The sequence below is a fragment of the Heliconius melpomene genome, chromosome 16 (assembly GCF_056956725.1).
Source record: "Heliconius melpomene rosina isolate 202511_hmr_F chromosome 16, ASM5695672v1, whole genome shotgun sequence".
Lineage (NCBI taxonomy): Eukaryota > Metazoa > Arthropoda > Insecta > Lepidoptera > Nymphalidae > Heliconius > Heliconius melpomene.
This window is the reverse complement of record NC_140404.1, coordinates 8,268,098-8,289,677: the sequence shown is the minus strand read 5'-3', so window position 1 is coordinate 8,289,677 and position 21,580 is coordinate 8,268,098. Positions and strand designations below refer to the sequence as shown.

At 34.0% G+C, this 21,580-nt stretch overlaps 2 protein-coding genes and 3 non-coding genes across 5 annotated transcripts; 3 read left to right on the top strand and 2 right to left on the bottom strand.

Moving 5' to 3' along the window:
* The first annotated feature begins 3,228 nt into the window (after nt 1-3,228).
* LOC146530913 (5S ribosomal RNA) lies at nt 3,229-3,347 on the top strand. Its single transcript, XR_014878880.1, has one exon. It is a non-coding gene; the product is annotated as a 5S ribosomal RNA (ribosomal RNA).
* Nucleotides 3,348-9,244: 5,897 nt separating this feature from the next.
* Nucleotides 9,245-9,363, top strand: LOC146530912 (5S ribosomal RNA). The gene has a single exon (XR_014878879.1). It is a non-coding gene; the product is annotated as a 5S ribosomal RNA (ribosomal RNA).
* Nucleotides 9,364-11,253: 1,890 nt separating this feature from the next.
* LOC146530911 (uncharacterized) lies at nt 11,254-12,734 on the bottom strand. Its single transcript, XM_085199518.1, has 4 exons — nt 12,461-12,734; nt 11,818-11,980; nt 11,723-11,727; nt 11,254-11,576 (listed from the first exon to the last, which is right to left on the bottom strand). The coding sequence occupies exons 1-4, from the start codon at nt 12,732-12,734 to the stop codon at nt 11,350-11,352; spliced, it is 669 nt and encodes a 222-aa protein (XP_085055644.1). The 3' UTR covers nt 11,254-11,349.
* Nucleotides 12,735-15,239: 2,505 nt separating this feature from the next.
* Nucleotides 15,240-15,358, top strand: LOC146530910 (5S ribosomal RNA). The gene has a single exon (XR_014878877.1). It is a non-coding gene; the product is annotated as a 5S ribosomal RNA (ribosomal RNA).
* Nucleotides 15,359-15,763: 405 nt separating this feature from the next.
* Nucleotides 15,764-18,098, bottom strand: Prosalpha7 (proteasome alpha7 subunit). The gene is made up of 5 exons (XM_085199438.1): nt 17,933-18,098; nt 17,524-17,730; nt 16,850-17,098; nt 16,302-16,414; nt 15,764-15,972 (listed from the first exon to the last, which is right to left on the bottom strand). The coding sequence occupies exons 1-5, from the start codon at nt 17,951-17,953 to the stop codon at nt 15,795-15,797; spliced, it is 768 nt and encodes a 255-aa protein (XP_085055564.1). The 5' UTR covers nt 17,954-18,098; the 3' UTR covers nt 15,764-15,794.
* Between the last annotated feature and the right edge of the window lie 3,482 nt (nt 18,099-21,580).

Below are 21,580 nucleotides of genomic sequence, written 5' to 3'. Positions count from 1 at the left end.
GTATTTAGGGGGAATTCTAATAACCCATGAAACATGTGTTCAATGAAATATTTTTAAGAGTCTAAATTTCATATTTTATAAAAATCGGTGGCGATTTAAAGATTTTTCCATACAAACTTTCAACCCCTTATTTGCACCCTTAGGAGGTGAATTCTAGAAAACGATGAAACAAGTGTTCAATTAAATACTTTTAAAAATCAAAATTTCAAATTTTATAAAAATCGGTGCCGATTTGTGAGTTCTATTATAAATCGGGAAAATTAATTATTTTTATTTGTTTGCTCTGGTAACAAAGAAGAGCCCGGCCTCTAGTCTACGGCGGAAAATGTATCGGAGTGTCTTAACTCTAAATTCTCTCTGCCTACCCTGCTATACGCGGGATACAAACATGTAGCTGGAAAAAAAGAAAAAAATGGTAATCATGCTACCTTGCATACACCCCACAATGACAGTCATTGATCTGACTACTTCCAAGAACTCAACACCAATTTCGTCTTTTCTTACAACGTATAAAACCATTCCAGCAAACATATATAACGAGAAAATTAAAATTATTAATATTTTAAACAAATTTAAAGCATACTTTTTAGGTTCATTAAAAATATCAATGCCAACTAATTTCAATATATTTAATTGACGAATGAAAGTTTTAACAAATGTTGGTGGCAAACTGTCCAAAGACGCCATTTGTGGGTTTTCCATCGTGGAAATTATGGTGGAAATGATCCCGTAAAGCCACAGTCGTGCTTAAAAACCATATTGATACAAAGGAAATCGCCTAAAGCATTTCGATACGTAAGGTTAGTAGATTAAAATTACGTCTTATTTTTCTGATTGTTTCTTTTATTCAGGTTAGTATGTGCGGAAAATGCAATGTAATATGCTAATTTTTTTTATTAGAAACCGTCGTGACGCAGTGGTACAAGCGTGTGACCGTTGACGCGACGGTTGTGGGTTCGATTCCCACCCGGAGAATTAAATATTACATTTTAATTTTCTGGTAGCAATGCAAAGCGAAGCGTTGAGTTCCCCCACTCATGCGTCAAGCGGAAAATAGGGAACGGTATGATTTCTATAGAATTAGAGGTGGGTAAAATATTTTTAATAGAAAAAACCATGATTTTGAGAAAGAAAAAAAATATTTTTTTTAATTGTTGATTTATGTATCTACTTATGTAGATTTAAAAAGCATTTACTACTGTATCATATAAAATGATTTTATAAGCCTAATTTTTGTACAAAAACGTGTTTGTACACATATTTATTGGACGTTTCCCAAAACTTGATATTTTAAGAGGTATAATTATGTAACTATAAAAAATTCTAAATTCAAAATTTTCTTTATTCAAATAAACCATTAAAAGCTCTTTTGAATCGTCGTATGTACATGCCAACAAAAAGCTACCACAGGTTCGGAAAGCAGTTCTGCTGAGAAGAACCGGCAAGAAACTCTTTTTTAATTTTTATAATTCTAAAGATCCGATATGTATTAGTCTAAATCAATAATTTATCATCATCATCATCAACAGCCATCCTTTGTCCACTGTTGGACATAGGCCTTCCCCAATTCTCGCTTCAGCTCTTCTCGCTCTTCAGCTTTTCGGACCCATCCGCTTCCCGCCAATCTCTTTATGTCGTCGGCCCATCTGGCAGGGGGTCGTCCCACCGGTCGTTTTGTATGGGGTCTCCACTCTAAGACACGTCTGCCCCAGCGGCCGTCGGCTCTACGACAGATATGCCCCGCCCATTCCTACTTCAGCTTACTAATTCTTTGGGCTATGTCGGTAACCCTGGTTCTCCTCCGGATTTCCTCGTTTCTATCCTTAAGAGATACACTGAGCACAGCTCGCTCCATGGCGCGCTGAGCGACTTGAAATTTGTGGACGAGGCCTTTCGTTAGAGTCCATGTCTCCGCCCCGTACGTCATGACCGGAAGAACGCACTGGTCGAATGTCCGAGATTTCAGGAATTGAGGTACTGGCGAGTCGAAGATTTGACGAAGTTTTCCGTACGCTGCCCAGCCCAATCGTATTCTTCTGTCAGCCTCTTTGTCAGAGTTGTTCCTACCAAGTTGTATAGTCAATAATTTATAACGATATGTAAATATGATAGGTATATGATGTAAACAATAAGATTTATTTTTCTTAATTTTCGTCCAAACCGTACAAAAATTAAACTTGTGCAGATATAATATTAGAAAATTATAATTTTATATTATTAGCAAATGTTCAGGGTTTTCTTTTTTAAATGGCCTACAGGCGTTATTTACGGACATGCAATTTTCTTGGGAAGGTGAATTTTACAATATTTTATAATCTTAACTTTAGCAGTACTAATTCAAGGGTAGAAGTTATGTATAATTGTACTTTATAAAAAATAAAAGAAATAAAAAATTACAGAATGGATTTATGTTAGGACTAGCGGACGCGCGCAGCTTCGCTTGCTTATTTAGGGGTGAATTCTAGAAAACCATGAAACACATGATCAATTAAATCCTTTTAAGAGTCTGAATTTTAAATTTTATAAAAATCGGTGCCGATTTATTTTTTATTCCATACAAACATTTAACCCCTATTTCACCCCTTTAGGGTTAAAATTTTTCAAAATCCCTTCTTAGTGGATGTCCAGATTACGAAAGTAAACATCTGTCCAAATTCCACGTTTTTACGATCAGCAATTACGGCTGTGCGTGCGTCTTACCCAGTGGCGTAGCTAGGGGGGTGCGAGCGGGGCGGTCGCACCGGGCATCAACAGGAAAAGGACATCAAAGTCGACGATTAGTGTGTTTTTTCTTTGTTTTTTAGACCTTATACCATGTTAAAGGGCATCAAGTCCTCTAAGCCGCACCGGGCATCAAAAGGAAAGGGGCATCAAAGTCGACGATCACTTTGTTTTTTTTAGAACTCAACGTCCACGATCACGTTTTTTTAGAAGTCAACGTCGACGATTACGTTTTTTGTTTAGAAGTCAACGTTGACGATCACTTTGTTTTTTTTTTAGAACTCATCAAGAGAAAAGAGGGATCAAAGTTGACGATAAGGTTGTTTTTTTTTTCTTTTTTTTTTAGAAGTCATCAACAGGAAAGGGGCATCAAGTCCCCCGAGCCGCTCCGGGCAGCAAATACCCTAGCTACGCCACTGGTCTTACCTCACTCAGTGAGGACAAGTCCTTTTAAATATATAGATAGTATTTAACATAATTATGAAAACATATTTGCTAACCTCAGTCGCCAACGTCCATACCACGTTGAACACACCGGTTCTCGTCCGATCACCGAAGTTAAGCAACGTCGGGCGCGTTCAGTACTTGGATGGGTGACCGCCTGGGAACACCGCGTGCCGTTGGCTTTTTGCTTGTATATTTCCGAAAAAAATATAAGTTATATAGCCACACCAACCATAGCTTAATTTTGCAGCAGACAGAATTTATCATCTTTAGAATATATGAGAGAAAAGATTAGGAGAAAGTGGATCTAATATTGGCCTTGTTTTGTCCTTAGCCTTGCCAATTCTCTGTGCTTTATTAATAACTGTTTTGTTAATGCTGCCAGAATTCTTTAAAGTGTTGGATGCTAATTCTTTTAAGTTCATATGTTCTGTAAATTCTTTAAGGCCATAGAATATTAAGGTTTTCTCTTATTAAGTGGTATAAGCGTAACAAACATACCTTGTCATAATTATTGCGATATATTTTCTAAATTTTGTGCCTCTTCTATACCACTGACAATCGTATGCTGCGTCCGCTATATCTAAACTCTAAAACATATTATAAATAGTTTAATCTTAGCGACTTTTGTACTTCGATATAAGACTGGAGAATGGAATGAAAATTCAAGTACTTGGTTTACTTACCGTGTCAACCAGCATTTGTCCAGGATAGGATAAAATGAACATTTCAAACATGACCACTAGGGCGGCCGCTATGTAATTAAGGAACATTCCGTCTGCCATCTAAAAATTATGCTATTACTATAAAAATATATATTCTATTTACTTTTATTATATTTTAATTGTGTTTCATTACGTTATTTTAAATCGTTGCTAGTAACCGATAGGTTTTTTTTACATACGCTTGATATTTTTTTCAGCTTCAAGCTGCAGCTTGAATCCTGCATATAGCATATAGCGGAGAAGTATAGTGAACTTAGTGTTAAGACACTCCATTTCCCAGCTTCCACCGAGAATTTTTGAGGTATTGGGTGTTGAGTGGCGTAACGTATTAAAGTCGCGCTTTTTTTTTGGTACCAGAGCGAACAAATGAATTCATTCCCCCAAGTGGGGATCGAACACACAGCCGTCGCGTTACATTCACACTTGTGCCCCTGCTCCACGACGACAATAATATTATAATAAAATTTTACGTAAAAAATAATATATAGGTATACCAGCGCCATAAATCCATAACAACAGATCACTATTGATGATGATGACACTTGTGTAAAAATTATCTTTCCGAAAATTCGATTTAAATCGTCGACAATACTGAAATTGACATGTAAAAATTTTAAAATATTAAAATTTCATTGAAACAATTCTAAAAAATATATATTAAATTGTTGCTTATGAGTTTTATTAGAACCTTAACAGTTTCTGATGCAATATAACAATATCTTTTATGTCATCACAATTTTCATCTTCTTCAAAGTCTGTAAGAGAATCGGAAGGCGGGATGACATTTTCCAGGTCGATCTTAAGAAGATTAAAAAGTGCACTAACATCTAGAATCAGTGCTACTTGTAGTAATTCACTTGAAATATATATGCAAATATAGAGTAATGTACCTGAAATGTAAAAAAATTGAGATTTTGATTACTCTTACAAGGAACCGAATACGAAATAGAATGTAATTTTTTTTACTTCTTTTAATTAGCTGGAGAACTTTATGTCTATGACTATAACCGCGACAGATTGTGGGGTCGTTTCCCAAAATTCCATATTTTATATTTATATTTCTTCGCTCTGGTGTCGAGGCAAAGCGTGAGAGAGACTGCTCAACAACTAAGGCCTCCAGAATTATGCGAAAAATGGGAAGCGGGATGTCGTAGATTAACGTAACATGCTACATACAAGATACAGCGTGTAGCTAAAAAATAAGTTAAATATAACCGTATATACAGGGTGTCCCAGGAGTCAACGATAAAACGAAACCAGGTGATAAACCAAGTCATGACAGTTATGAGAAAAATATATGGTTTTGTTTTATCGTTGACTCCTGGGACACCCTGTATAAGTATACAATTTCGACACAGAAGGTTAATAATTATATCTCTTCATAAAATACAAAAGGCACTCGTATAAAAGGTATCGATTCTAAAATAGCACTTTAAAATTAACCTAGTCTAATTATAACTTATTTTGGAACGTAAATAAGTACTTACATGTTATCACCTGATATATGTATGCAATCACATACAAATAGTGTGAGTCTATGTAGTGAAAAAAATATATTTGTATAGTAAATTTGTAATTTGCTACAGTTTTAGTGTTGAACTCGTAAACTGTCATGGCAAGAGGCACAAATTCAAATAGTGCCAATGTAACGACGGCCGCTTTAAAGAATGCTAAAAACGAAAGTTATTTGCCGGGGCACATATTTATTTAAACAATTAGATATATTCGTTAGTTAATAATGTGTACTAAGAAACTTAAATCTTTTCAACGATCAACAGTGATCTTTTCAACGTAAAATTCGCAAAAATGTGATTCCATCCCTATCCAAATTCAAATAGTTTTGAAATTGTACTTAAGCCGTTTTTGTACTTACGTATAGTTAACTTATCTCTTAAATATAAATTAAAAACATCACTATACCACCCCCAAAAAAATTTAACCGCTGCACCCAAAATTGCATGCGTTGCAATTTTTCCTCACTTTCAATATTAATTGGCCATATTTGTCCTATCTTTTCTATGACATCTCTTATTTCTTTTCTATTAAGAAACAAAACAGACAGCTTAACTAAGGCTGAAAAAAAATAAAAATATAATTAATAAGCGGACGCGCGCAGCTTCGCTTGCGTATTTAGGGGGAATTCTAATAACCCATGAAACATGTGTTCAATGAAATATTTTTAAGAGTCTAAATTTCATATTTTATAAAAATCGGTGGCGATTTAAAGATTTTTCCATACAAACTTTCAACCCCTTATTTGCACCCTTAGGAGGTGAATTCTAGAAAACGATGAAACAAGTGTTCAATTAAATACTTTTAAAAATCAAAATTTCAAATTTTATAAAAATCGGTGCCGATTTGTGAGTTCTATTATAAATCGGGAAAATTAATTATTTTTATTTGTTTGCTCTGGTAACAAAGAAGAGCCCGGCCTCTAGTCTACGGCGGAAAATGTATCGGAGTGTCTTAACTCTAAATTCTCTCTGCCTACCCTGCTATACGCGGGATACAAACATGTAGCTGGAAAAAAAGAAAAAAATGGTAATCATGCTACCTTGCATACACCCCACAATGACAGTCATTGATCTGACTACTTCCAAGAACTCAACACCAATTTCGTCTTTTCTTACAACGTATAAAACCATTCCAGCAAACATATATAACGAGAAAATTAAAATTATTAATATTTTAAACAAATTTAAAGCATACTTTTTAGGTTCATTAAAAATATCAATGCCAACTAATTTCAATATATTTAATTGACGAATGAAAGTTTTAACAAATGTTGGTGGCAAACTGTCCAAAGACGCCATTTGTGGGTTTTCCATCGTGGAAATTATGGTGGAAATGATCCCGTAAAGCCACAGTCGTGCTTAAAAACCATATTGATACAAAGGAAATCGCCTAAAGCATTTCGATACGTAAGGTTAGTAGATTAAAATTACGTCTTATTTTTCTGATTGTTTCTTTTATTCAGGTTAGTATGTGCGGAAAATGCAATGTAATATGCTAATTTTTTTTATTAGAAACCGTCGTGACGCAGTGGTACAAGCGTGTGACCGTTGACGCGACGGTTGTGGGTTCGATTCCCACCCGGAGAATTAAATATTACATTTTAATTTTCTGGTAGCAATGCAAAGCGAAGCGTTGAGTTCCCCCACTCATGCGTCAAGCGGAAAATAGGGAACGGTATGATTTCTATAGAATTAGAGGTGGGTAAAATATTTTTAATAGAAAAAACCATGATTTTGAGAAAGAAAAAAAATATTTTTTTTAATTGTTGATTTATGTATCTACTTATGTAGATTTAAAAAGCATTTACTACTGTATCATATAAAATGATTTTATAAGCCTAATTTTTGTACAAAAACGTGTTTGTACACATATTTATTGGACGTTTCCCAAAACTTGATATTTTAAGAGGTATAATTATGTAACTATAAAAAATTCTAAATTCAAAATTTTCTTTATTCAAATAAACCATTAAAAGCTCTTTTGAATCGTCGTATGTACATGCCAACAAAAAGCTACCACAGGTTCGGAAAGCAGTTCTGCTGAGAAGAACCGGCAAGAAACTCTTTTTTAATTTTTATAATTCTAAAGATCCGATATGTATTAGTCTAAATCAATAATTTATCATCATCATCATCAACAGCCATCCTTTGTCCACTGTTGGACATAGGCCTTCCCCAATTCTCGCTTCAGCTCTTCTCGCTCTTCAGCTTTTCGGACCCATCCGCTTCCCGCCAATCTCTTTATGTCGTCGGCCCATCTGGCAGGGGGTCGTCCCACCGGTCGTTTTGTATGGGGTCTCCACTCTAAGACACGTCTGCCCCAGCGGCCGTCGGCTCTACGACAGATATGCCCCGCCCATTCCTACTTCAGCTTACTAATTCTTTGGGCTATGTCGGTAACCCTGGTTCTCCTCCGGATTTCCTCGTTTCTATCCTTAAGAGATACACTGAGCACAGCTCGCTCCATGGCGCGCTGAGCGACTTGAAATTTGTGGACGAGGCCTTTCGTTAGAGTCCATGTCTCCGCCCCGTACGTCATGACCGGAAGAACGCACTGGTCGAATGTCCGAGATTTCAGGAATTGAGGTACTGGCGAGTCGAAGATTTGACGAAGTTTTCCGTACGCTGCCCAGCCCAATCGTATTCTTCTGTCAGCCTCTTTGTCAGAGTTGTTCCTACCAAGTTGTATAGTCAATAATTTATAACGATATGTAAATATGATAGGTATATGATGTAAACAATAAGATTTATTTTTCTTAATTTTCGTCCAAACCGTACAAAAATTAAACTTGTGCAGATATAATATTAGAAAATTATAATTTTATATTATTAGCAAATGTTCAGGGTTTTCTTTTTTAAATGGCCTACAGGCGTTATTTACGGACATGCAATTTTCTTGGGAAGGTGAATTTTACAATATTTTATAATCTTAACTTTAGCAGTACTAATTCAAGGGTAGAAGTTATGTATAATTGTACTTTATAAAAAATAAAAGAAATAAAAAATTACAGAATGGATTTATGTTAGGACTAGCGGACGCGCGCAGCTTCGCTTGCTTATTTAGGGGTGAATTCTAGAAAACCATGAAACACATGATCAATTAAATCCTTTTAAGAGTCTGAATTTTAAATTTTATAAAAATCGGTGCCGATTTATTTTTTATTCCATACAAACATTTAACCCCTATTTCACCCCTTTAGGGTTAAAATTTTTCAAAATCCCTTCTTAGTGGATGTCCAGATTACGAAAGTAAACATCTGTCCAAATTCCACGTTTTTACGATCAGCAATTACGGCTGTGCGTGCGTCTTACCCAGTGGCGTAGCTAGGGGGGTGCGAGCGGGGCGGTCGCACCGGGCATCAACAGGAAAAGGACATCAAAGTCGACGATTAGTGTGTTTTTTCTTTGTTTTTTAGACCTTATACCATGTTAAAGGGCATCAAGTCCTCTAAGCCGCACCGGGCATCAAAAGGAAAGGGGCATCAAAGTCGACGATCACTTTGTTTTTTTTAGAACTCAACGTCCACGATCACGTTTTTTTAGAAGTCAACGTCGACGATTACGTTTTTTGTTTAGAAGTCAACGTTGACGATCACTTTGTTTTTTTTTTAGAACTCATCAAGAGAAAAGAGGGATCAAAGTTGACGATAAGGTTGTTTTTTTTTTCTTTTTTTTTTAGAAGTCATCAACAGGAAAGGGGCATCAAGTCCCCCGAGCCGCTCCGGGCAGCAAATACCCTAGCTACGCCACTGGTCTTACCTCACTCAGTGAGGACAAGTCCTTTTAAATATATAGATAGTATTTAACATAATTATGAAAACATATTTGCTAACCTCAGTCGCCAACGTCCATACCACGTTGAACACACCGGTTCTCGTCCGATCACCGAAGTTAAGCAACGTCGGGCGCGTTCAGTACTTGGATGGGTGACCGCCTGGGAACACCGCGTGCCGTTGGCTTTTTGCTTGTATATTTCCGAAAAAAATATAAGTTATATAGCCACACCAACCATAGCTTAATTTTGCAGCAGACAGAATTTATCATCTTTAGAATATATGAGAGAAAAGATTAGGAGAAAGTGGATCTAATATTGGCCTTGTTTTGTCCTTAGCCTTGCCAATTCTCTGTGCTTTATTAATAACTGTTTTGTTAATGCTGCCAGAATTCTTTAAAGTGTTGGATGCTAATTCTTTTAAGTTCATATGTTCTGTAAATTCTTTAAGGCCATAGAATATTAAGGTTTTCTCTTATTAAGTGGTATAAGCGTAACAAACATACCTTGTCATAATTATTGCGATATATTTTCTAAATTTTGTGCCTCTTCTATACCACTGACAATCGTATGCTGCGTCCGCTATATCTAAACTCTAAAACATATTATAAATAGTTTAATCTTAGCGACTTTTGTACTTCGATATAAGACTGGAGAATGGAATGAAAATTCAAGTACTTGGTTTACTTACCGTGTCAACCAGCATTTGTCCAGGATAGGATAAAATGAACATTTCAAACATGACCACTAGGGCGGCCGCTATGTAATTAAGGAACATTCCGTCTGCCATCTAAAAATTATGCTATTACTATAAAAATATATATTCTATTTACTTTTATTATATTTTAATTGTGTTTCATTACGTTATTTTAAATCGTTGCTAGTAACCGATAGGTTTTTTTTACATACGCTTGATATTTTTTTCAGCTTCAAGCTGCAGCTTGAATCCTGCATATAGCATATAGCGGAGAAGTATAGTGAACTTAGTGTTAAGACACTCCATTTCCCAGCTTCCACCGAGAATTTTTGAGGTATTGGGTGTTGAGTGGCGTAACGTATTAAAGTCGCGCTTTTTTTTTGGTACCAGAGCGAACAAATGAATTCATTCCCCCAAGTGGGGATCGAACACACAGCCGTCGCGTTACATTCACACTTGTGCCCCTGCTCCACGACGACAATAATATTATAATAAAATTTTACGTAAAAAATAATATATAGGTATACCAGCGCCATAAATCCATAACAACAGATCACTATTGATGATGATGACACTTGTGTAAAAATTATCTTTCCGAAAATTCGATTTAAATCGTCGACAATACTGAAATTGACATGTAAAAATTTTAAAATATTAAAATTTCATTGAAACAATTCTAAAAAATATATATTAAACTGTTGCTTATGAGTTTTATTAGAACCTTAACAGTTTCTGATGCAATATAACAATATCTTTTATGTCATCACAATTTTCATCTTCTTCAAAGTCTGTAAGAGAATCGGAAGGCGGGATGACATTTTCCAGGTCGATCTTAAGAAGATTAAAAAGTGCACTAACATCTAGAATCAGTGCTACTTGTAGTAATTCACTTGAAATATATATGCAAATATAGAGTAATGTACCTGAAATGTAAAAAAATTGAGATTTTGATTACTCTTACAAGGAACCGAATACGAAATAGAATGTATTTTTTTTTACTTCTTTTAATTAGCTGGAGAACTTTATGTCTATGACTATAACCGCGACAGATTGTGGGGTCGTTTCCCAAAATTCCATATTTTATATTTATATTTCTTCGCTCTGGTGTCGAGGCAAAGCGTGAGAGAGACTGCTCAACAACTAAGGCCTCCAGAATTATGCGAAAAATGGGAAGCGGGATGTCGTAGATTAACGTAACATGCTACATACAAGATACAGCGTGTAGCTAAAAAATAAGTTAAATATAACCGTATATACAGGGTGTCCCAGGAGTCAACGATAAAACGAAACCAGGTGATAAACCAAGTCATGACAGTTATGAGAAAAATATATGGTTTTGTTTTATCGTTGACTCCTGGGACACCCTGTATAAGTATACAATTTCGACACAGAAGGTTAATAATTATATCTCTTCATAAAATACAAAAGGCACTCGTATAAAAGGTATCGATGCTAAAATAGCACTTTAAAATTAACCTAGTCTAAATATAACTTATTTTGGAACGTAAATAAGTACTTACATGTTATCACCTGATATATGTATGCAATCACATACAAATAGTGTGAGTCTATGTAGTGAAAAAAATATATTTGTATAGTAAATTTGTAATTTGCTACAGTTTTAGTGTTGAACTCGTAAACTGTCATGGCAAGAGGCACAAATTCAAATAGTGCCAATGTAACGACGGCCGCTTTAAAGAATGCTAAAAAACGAAAGTTATTTGCTGGGGCACATATTTATTTAAACAATTAGATATATTCGTTAGTTAATAATGTGTACTAAGAAACTTAAATCTTTTCAACGATCAACAGTGATCTTTTCAACGTAAAATTCGCAAAAATGTGATACCATCCCTATCCAAATTCAAATAGTTTTGAAATTGTACTTAAGCCGTTTTTGTACTTACATATAGTTAACTTATCTCTTAAATATAAATTAAAAACATCACTATACCACCCCCAAAAAAATTTAACCGCTGCACCCAAAATTGCATGCGTTGCAATTTTTCCTCACTTTCAATATTAATTGGCCATATTTGTCCTATCTTTTCTATGACATCTCTTATTTCTTTTCTATTAAGAAACAAAACAGACAGCTTAACTAAGGCTGAAAAAAATAAAAATATAATTAATAAGCGGACGCGCGCAGCTTCGCTTGCGTATTTAGGGGGAATTCTAATAACCCATGAAACATGTGTTCAATGAAATATTTTTAAGAGTCTAAATTTCATATTTTATAAAAATCGGTGGCGATTTAAAGATTTTTCCATACAAACTTTCAACCCCTTATTTGCACCCTTAGGAGGTGAATTCTAGAAAACGATGAAACAAGTGTTCAATTAAATACTTTTAAAAATCTAAATTTCAAATTTTATAAAAATCGGTGCCGATTTGTGAGTTCTATTATAAATCGGGAAAATGAATTATTTTTATTTGTTTGCTCTGGTAACAAAGAAGAGCCCGGCCTCTAGTCTACGGCGGAAAATGTATCGGAGTGTCTTAACTCTAAATTCTCTCTGCCTACCCTGCTATACGCGGGATACAAACATGTAGCTGGAAAAAAAGAAAAAAATGGTAATCATGCTACCTTGCATACACCCCACAATGACAGTCATTGATCTGACTACTTCCAAGAACTCAACACCAATTTCGTCTTTTCTTACAACGTATAAAACCATTCCAGCAAACATATATAACGAGAAAATTAAAATTATTAATATTTTAAACAAATTTAAACCATACTTTTTAGGTTCATTAAAAATATCAATGCCAACTAATTTCAATATATTTAATTGACGAATGAAAGTTTTAACAAATGTTGGTGGCAAACTGTCCAAAGACGCCATTTGTGGGTTTTCCATCGTGGAAATTCCACACAGCCACAGTCGTGCTTAAAAACCATATTGATACAAAGGAAATCGCCTAAAGCATTTCGATACGTAAGGTTAGTAGATTAAAATTACGTCTTATTTTTCTGATTGTTTCTTTTATTCAGGTTAGTATGTGCGGAAAATGCAATGTAATATGCTAATTTTTTTTATTAGAAACCGTCGTGACGCAGTGGTACAAGCGTGTGACCGTTGACGCGACGGTTGTGGGTTCGATTCCCACCCGGAGAATTAAATATTACATTTTAATTTTCTGGTAGCAATGCAAAGCGAAGCGTTGAGTTCCCCCACTCATGGGTCAAGCGGAAAATAGGGAACGGTATGATTTTTATAGAATTAGAGGTGGGTAAAATAGTTTTTAATAAAAAAAACCATGATTTTGAGAAAGAAAAAAAATATTTTTTTTAATTGTTGATTTATGTATCTACTTATGTAGATTTAAAAAGCATTTACTACTGTATCATATAAAATAATTTTATAAGCCTTATATTTATATTTTTGTACAAAAACGTGTTTGTACACATCTTTATTTGACGTATCCCAAAACTTAATATTTTTATGAGGTATAATTAGGTAACTATAATTCTGAAGATCCGATATGTAGTAGTCTAAATCAATAATTTATCATCATCATCATTATCAACAGCCATCTTTTGTCCACTGTTGGACATAGGCCTTCCCCAATTCTCGCCACCACACTCAATCTTCAGCTTTTCGGACCCATCCGCTTCCCGCCAATCTCTTTATGTCGTCGGCCCATCTGGCAGGGGGTCGTCCCACCGGTCGTTTTGTATGGGGTCTCCACTCTAAGACACGTCTGCCCCAGCGGCCGTCGGCTCTACGACAGATATGCCCCGCCCATTGCTACTTCAGCTTACTAATTCTTTGGGCTATGTCGGTAACCCTGGTTCTCCTCCGGATTTCCTCGTTTCTATCCTTAAGAGATACACTGAGCACAGCTCGCTCCATGGCGCGCTGAGCGACTTGAAATTTGTGGACGAGGTCTTTCGTTAGAGTCCATGTCTCCGCCCCGTACGTCATGACCGGAAGAACGCACTGGTCGAATGCCCGAGATTTCAGGCATTGAGGTACTGGCGAGTCGAAGATTTGACGAAGTTTTCCGTACGCTGCCCAGCCCAATCGTATTCTTCTGTCAGCCTCTTTGTCAGAGTTGTTCCTACCAAGTTGTATAGTCAATAATTTATAACGATATGTAAATATGATGGGTATATGATGTAAACAATAAGATTTATTTTTCTTAATTTTCGTCCAAACCGTACAAAAATTAAACTTGTGCAGATATAATATTAGAAAATTATAATTTTATATTATTAGCAAATGTTCAGGGTTTTCTTTTTTAAATGGCCTACAGGCGTTATTTACTGACATGCAATTTTCTTGGGAAGGTGAATTTTACAATATTTTATAATCTTAACTTTAGCAGTACTAATTCAAGGGTAGAAGTTATGTATAATTGTACTTTATAAAAAATAAAAGAAATAAAAAATTACAGAATGGATTTATGTTAGGACTAGCGGACGCGCGCAGCTTCGCTTGCTTATTTAGGGGTGAATTCTAGAAAACCATGAAACACATGATCAATTAAATATTTTTAAGAGTCTAAATTTCAATTTTTATAAAAATCGGTGGCGATTTAAAAAAAATTATATACAAACTTTCAACCCCTTATTTGCACCCTTAGGAGGAGAATTCTAGAAAACTATGAAACATGTGTTCAATTAAATCCTTTTAAGAGTCTGAATTTCAAATTTTATAAAAATCGGTGCCGATTTATTTTTTATTCCATACAAACATTTAACCCCTATTTCACCCCTTTAGGGTTAAAATTTTTCAAAATCCCTTCTTAGTGGATGTCCAGATTACGAAAGTAAACATCTGTCCAAATTCCACGTTTGTACGATCAGCAATTACGGCTGTGCGTGCGTCTTACCCAGTGGCGTAGCTAGGGGGGTGCGAGCGGGGCGGTCGCACCGGGCATCAACAGGAAAAGGACATCAAAGTCGACGATTAGTGTGTTTTTTCTTTGGTTTTTAGACCTTATACCATGTTAAAGGGCATCAAGTCCTCTAAGCCGCACCGGGCATCAAAAGGAAAGGGGCATCAAAGTCGACGATCACTTTGTTTTTTTTAGAACTCAACGTCCACGATCACGTTTTTTTAGAAGTCAACGTCGACGATTACGTTTTTTGTTTAGAAGTCAACGTTGACGATCACTTTGTTTTTTTTTAGAACTCATCAAGAGAAAAGAGGGATCAAAGTTGACGATAAGGTTGTTTTTTTTTTCTTTTTTTTTTAGAAGTCATCAACAGGAAAGGGGCATCAAGTCCCCCGAGCCGCACCGGGCAGCAAATACCCTAGCTACGCCACTGGTCTTACCTCACTCAGTGAGGACAAGTCCTTTTAAATATATAGATAGTATTTAACATAATTATGAAAACATATTTGCTAACCTCAGTCGCCAACGTCCATACCACGTTGAACACACCGGTTCTCGTCCGATCACCGAAGTTAAGCAACGTCGGGCGCGGTCAGTACTTGGATGGGTGACCGCCTGGGAACACCGCGTGCCGTTGGCTTTTTGCTTGTATATTTCCGAAAAAAATATAAGTTATATAGCCACACCAACCATAGCTTAATTTTGCAGCAGACAGAATTTATCATCTTTAGAATATATGCAATCAAATTTTAGAGAGCAGAATATAATATGAAAATAATTGAAATATAAACATAATTTGTAATTTTTTTAAATTTTATACAGTTTCCAATTTTGCAGAACTATGGTAATAAACAGTTACATGGTACATACTATAGTCAATTTAATATTCAAAATCTGTCTGCAATTTAAAATAATGTTAAATATGTTTTATAAAACAAACTACTTCATATTATAATAATTACTATACTAAATTTCATAAAAAATACTAAACATATACTATAAAGAGGACCCAGTCCATATAAGGAATCATAAACAAAACACAAGAAAAAGTAAATAAAATTTTATTAATTATCTATTCACATTTCACCCTCATCGGAGTCTTCAATATCAGCGAGCGCTTGCTTCGCTTGGTTCTCTGCTTCAGCAGCTACTTCCTTGGGTACAAGTTGGTGTTGGCCATTAGTGTCCTTTGACACCCAGGAGAGTTCTAGCTCAAATTGTTTGTCTTTTAGCTCATCGTGGACGACGTAGATACTGGAAATAATATAAAAAAATATTGAAATTAAAAGCAATTGATAGTGAAAAAAAAATCAGTAACACAATTTGTTGAACAACATAGTGTCTTTTTCTTATGTTAAAATTTTTAAATGGTACGGTATGGTAAAATGACCACAGGTGTTTCCACTGTAGTTGGTTACATTGAATCAATGAACTTGATATTACACTTGTAGCTAATCTAGCCTGTATCATGAAAAGAATTAGAAGTAAATAAAATTAAGCTACTTGAATTTTATCATATAGTTCTTTTGTAAATGTGGAAGAAGAAACTTCTTGGTATATAAAGAATATATAAATAATCTTACATTCTGGCAGCTTCTTTAACTAATTCTTTTACAGTCATGTCAGCAAGCTTTAGCTTTTCAATTTCTGTTTTGGCCGCCTGTTTTGCTTTTCCCACTGCACATCCAAAGTATGACTGAAATTTTAGAATATTTTATGTTAATATGTTGTTTTATTTTCACACAGTGTGCAGCACATAGTGCAGTAGGCAGAGAGAACCTGGGAACCTAGTGTTAAGACACTTCTGTTCTACACTTTCCTCTGAATTATGGAGGCATTGCATGTTGAGTGGCACAACTCAATCGTGAAGAATATGAAAATATTAAATATTTCATTTCTTTAAGTGTATGTCGCGCCCACACTATCACTTTTAGTCACACACTTGCCCCTGTGCCACAGCTGTCCTCAATATGTGTTTCATATTTCTCATATATATTTAAATACTGTTTCAGACTTATAATACCAACTATGATGTTGCCAGACATTTATTAAACTAATTTTCAATGTAAACTTATGTTAGAAGAAAGAGATAGTATCAATTTCCCTAAAAAAACAATTATTAAACACTTACAAACGAAACACCACTAGGTTCCAGCATATACATTTGGGGTCCATCATGCTCTGACCAGGTTCCCATAATGACTGCACAGCCATAGGGACGGACTGCACTGTATAACGTATATGCATGCATGTACATGGATACTCTTTCATTTAAGTACTTTAGCGGGACAGGGACACCATATTGGGATCTATAGTTGGAAGCTTCTGTTCTTGCTGTTTCCACTATTTGTCTTGCATCTGAGATTAAACCAGCAACGGCCTGTAATAATTATAAGATAAAACATTTAGTAAATATTTAATAAAAGCTATTTCTTTATTTCTATTATTTTAAGGCCAAATTTATGTAGTCTATTTATTCTAGAGTCTAGACTGTGACTACTATTTCTAAAAACAAATATTTAGATGGCATATTTTACTTTTGATCTCAACAGTATGAAAAAAATTGTCAATATAAAATGACTAATGGAAACTATTAAGTTAATAATCCTTAAGTTTTATAGCTTCATGTGGGATTGTTATCCTTCTCTGCTGAGTGTCAATATGTTGAGCAGGATGCCCTGTAATGTATTGATTCAATACATTGTGTGTTCAATACAAGTAGTGGGTTCTGGGTTTTGCTGTGCCCTGATGACCTATATTAAGAATGAAAATTTATTGTAAAATATGTTTATTAAAACAGCATACCATGCCAACATGTTGATCAACATGGAATATTCTCTTATTTGCACCAGGTTCATAAAGTTTTGAAGTAACAAGTTTCTCTATAGCAAACACTACACCATCCTTTCCTCTCAGACCAATGACTGTGCCTGAATTTTCGACAGCTTTCGCCGCATATTCCACTTGAAATACTCGGCCGTCAGGTGAAAATTGAGATGCAGAAAGATCATACTGAAAAAAAATGAATAGCAATGAATAAGCATTTTTGAAAAAAAATATCTGTATAAAATATATAAAAAAGTAAAATTAACAGAAATAATGTAATGTTTTATCATTAGCAGTTAATAACGTATTGTATTACTTTATAATATAGATATAATCATCGAAAATTATGAAATGAAAAATTAGAGAGCTTGAAATATATTATACTTACACCTGTTCCTATAGAACTCATTTTTACTTTAGATAGATGGACTTATTACTATAATAATTCCTAAGAAATTTACAAAAATATGCAAACACTTTGTAATTTTGTTTTTAATAAAATAATTCTGTTCTTTCAAAGCGACCTAGCGGCAACAATAATGACAAGTAGACAAGCAACTCATGTTCACCACAGATAACCGCAAACGCTATTGAACTTTATAGTCTGTATCTTATACAAATGATTTGCAAGATAAATTTTATTTATTTAAGTTAAATATTTTTATAGAAACATTTTATATGATATTTTTTATTGTAAAAGATAGATGTTTACCATTAATTTAAATATTGTGTCAGGTTCGAAATACTAAACGATTCTATATGTTTCTCAAAGATGGCAGTAATTTGTGATTTGTGATTTATGAAAAATTTATGGCTTCAACAATAAACTGTGCTGCTTAATTTCTTTCCTTGTTAAATTATATTTTTTAATTAAAACAAATAATTTAACAAGGCAATTAAAACCTGTACATTAAAATGCCTGTACGTTCTAATGTATTAGGTATTTATATTTTAAGCCAATGGTGTTATAGCTTAAAATGTAATGTCCTTATAAAAACTACTATTTCGAAAACGGTGAAGGAGCATGCATCTTATATTGCAGGTATTGAATGTTTTATACTAATATTGTAATGAGAAACAAATAACGCATAACAAATATGTAGTTAGGTACTATTCTATTAAATTTTTTAAAACAGGTATTTCTTTATGCTTATTTTTAAATATTATAAACATAATCATTTGGTGCAGGTATTCTTTGCTTAAATAACTTTATTTTTGTCAATTTTATATTTATATCTAAAATATTTCCGTACCTATACTATTCTATCCACATTTTGAACAAGATCTACTAGATAACATGTGAAACTAACAAAAAAACCTTAATGTAATATCGGGCTGGCACACAGCACTAAAGCATACAAAGGAAAAACACTACGCCGTTTCGAGAAGCAAAAGCAGATTACCATGTCAAAAGAATTTACGGCCACCCTTGTTTACACGTTTTCACCAGCCGTCATAAACGCCGAAAAATCCCCTGAAACTTTATTATCGCGGAATCCACACGACACTTAGGGACCTTCAAAGTAGGCAGGCAGTAAGGTACCGACGACGGTAAAAATCTTTTAACGCGCGTCTAAATTTTCCACCAATACTTACAATTCATGTGAAAAATTCCTGTGTAGGCATTTACCTCGTGAGCAAGTTTTTGACGAAATTTTGTTTCGCATAAGTTAAAACAGATTCTGTTTAAAATTTAAATTTATTTTAAGGAAGTATTTTGAATATGATATTATTATTGCCAAAATACAATAGTTAAATCGGTTAAAGCGTGTCTAAGGTAAGCGTGAACAAACGCACATATAAAAAAAAAAACATTGTTTTGGAGAATCCAATTGCATTATAATATACCCAATACAATTTTTCTCATCGATCTTTAATGTCGGTACAGACTCGAAATAATTATATTCGTAGGCTATTTTTTTGAAATAGATCTTTGTAAAAAGCTGTATATACTTAATCAGCATTATTTTATATTGAATGCTAAAAACTGCATTCCACAATAAAAATAACTCAGTTACAAAATGTATAATAAAGGTGTAATAAATATATCAACTATTACGTTTTACGATACCTACTTAACTATCAAAGCAGTACTTCCAATAAGTATTCAGGTTCCTTCGCAAACTGATTGTTTATCTGAAGTTCCCGAGTAATACAGTCGTAATTCCAGCGAACAGTCGATAGTGTAATGTAAGTAAATATCGCCCTTAAAAGGGTTGGGCGTTTACATCGAGGACTATAAAACAAAATGAGCTTTTGTGAGGCAAGCCTATAGTGTTAGTGTTACTACAGACATACGAATAGAAATGGAAATTATATCCTTATAAAAATATTTTAGGATTCGAGTTCTGTTCTTAAATGTACTGAATTGACTATTGTAGTCATTTTTTTTATAATTTAAAAGTATATATTAAATAGAATAGAGATTTTAATCTGTCATCAAAAGTATATGTTTTTCCTTATCAGATGAGACCAATATTTATATTAATCGAACAGAAGATACTTACTAGGTTCATCACAATTATGTGAAAGGATTCTTGTTTTATTTTTCAATGGAAACGCGCTCGTTCAGCGTCTTTTCCCTCAGCTTTGCTTTAGTTAGTTTCTAAGATTTATAGCTGATATGTCAGTCATAAAAATAAATATTTATTTCTTTTATCGAATTGTATTCTTGTAGATTTCTTAATTACTTACGTTGTTTTTTGTGAAATTGGAGTCGAAATAGTCATAAAAAAAAAATGTTTTTAAAAAAAATGTTTAAAAATGTTGTATTCAAATTGAAAGTTGAAATGATTATTTAATATTTTAAAAAAATAATTCTACTTGGCACAATGCAATACAAAATAAATAGATTAAATATAGCCATAGAAAATTCCATACATCCAGTAACTCACCAAGTACTTCCAGGTCTCTCCATCATGTTGGTGGCAGCATTAACTAAATATTCCTCAAATTGTGTTGTCCAAAAACGCAGAGATAAAAGAAGATTATTCCTCAAATTGTGTTGTCCAAAAACGCAGAGATAAAAGAAGATTTTTGGGGCAGCCGCATCCCGCATACAAAATGAGGCGAGGATTATTATTTGCGTAGCTGACATCCTAATTAACGTGACTTTCGTTTTTTCTCTCTGAAATAAGTCACGCTATAAAACGGACTTATGCTAAGCCTAATATTTAGAGCTGTACAATTTGATGTGGTAGTACAAATTGTTTTTTTTTTATTGTTTTTTTATATATATTATAAAAAATGTATAAGAATCATCTTACTTTGTAAAAGTATTATATTTATTAGTTATTTTTCTGAGCTTCAAGGGTATCCCGCAGGTAGCAGGGTAGGTAGATTGAGCCTAGTGTTATAAAACTCCGTTCCTCACTTTCTGCTGAATTCTAGAGGCGTTGCGTATTGAATGCAGAAGGCAGTATTACTTGAGATGGCGAGTATTGTGAGAGGTTTCTCTCTCTGAAGCGTTTGTCACTGATAACCAGGACCCTTGTCCCGCTGTGGAAAAAGTAAGTTCTTATATTTTTAAACGTATTCTTTACTTTTCTTTTATTTATATTTAAAAATGTACAATTTATTTCTCTAACATAATAAAAGTATATATTGTGAATCTCTAATACTAAGAATATTATTTTTCTATTTGTTCTCTGATTGAAATGTTCCAAGGGAAAATAGATTATCCATTTCAAACAGTTTGTTCTTAGTATTTATATAAAATAAAGTAAATACAATTCTAAAATAAAATATAATAAAACTATAGCAAACATCGCTGTGAGGGACGCCGGAGGCTACCCAACGATGATAATTAACTTCGTAATAATATCTAATCAGTTGCAATAATAAACATTTATTAACTTTAATGGTTTGTGCAAATTATGTTTAGTAGCTTTTTTACCTCAAATAATAGTTTAAGTGCACAGTTCGTTATGCATTATGCAAATGTATTCAAAATGCGAATGGTATATTTTTTTTATTTTATTTAATTTTATATTTGCCCAGTATGAATATGTGTGTTGTTTTTAAAAATATTACTTTA

What these genes read in the sequence shown, in the direction of transcription:
- Prosalpha7 (XM_085199438.1), bottom strand. Translation starts at nt 17,953, where the DNA reads ATGAGTTCTATAGGAACAGGT. An exon ending in TGAGTTCTATAGGAACAGGT is followed by an intron (nt 17,731 to 17,932) that starts GTAAGTATAATA and finishes ATTTTTTTTCAG; the next exon opens with TATGATCTTTCTGCATCTCA. An exon ending in AACCTAGTGGTGTTTCGTTT is followed by an intron (nt 16,415 to 16,849) that starts GTAAGTGTTTAA and finishes CTAAAATTTCAG; the next exon opens with TCATACTTTGGATGTGCAGT.
- LOC146530911 (XM_085199518.1), bottom strand. Translation starts at nt 12,734, where the DNA reads ATGGAAAACCCACAAATGGCGTCTTTGGACAGTTTGCCACCAACATTT. An exon ending in CATTGTGGGGTGTATGCAAG is followed by an intron (nt 11,981 to 12,460) that starts GTAGCATGATTA and finishes TATTTTTTTCAG; the next exon opens with CCTTAGTTAAGCTGTCTGTT.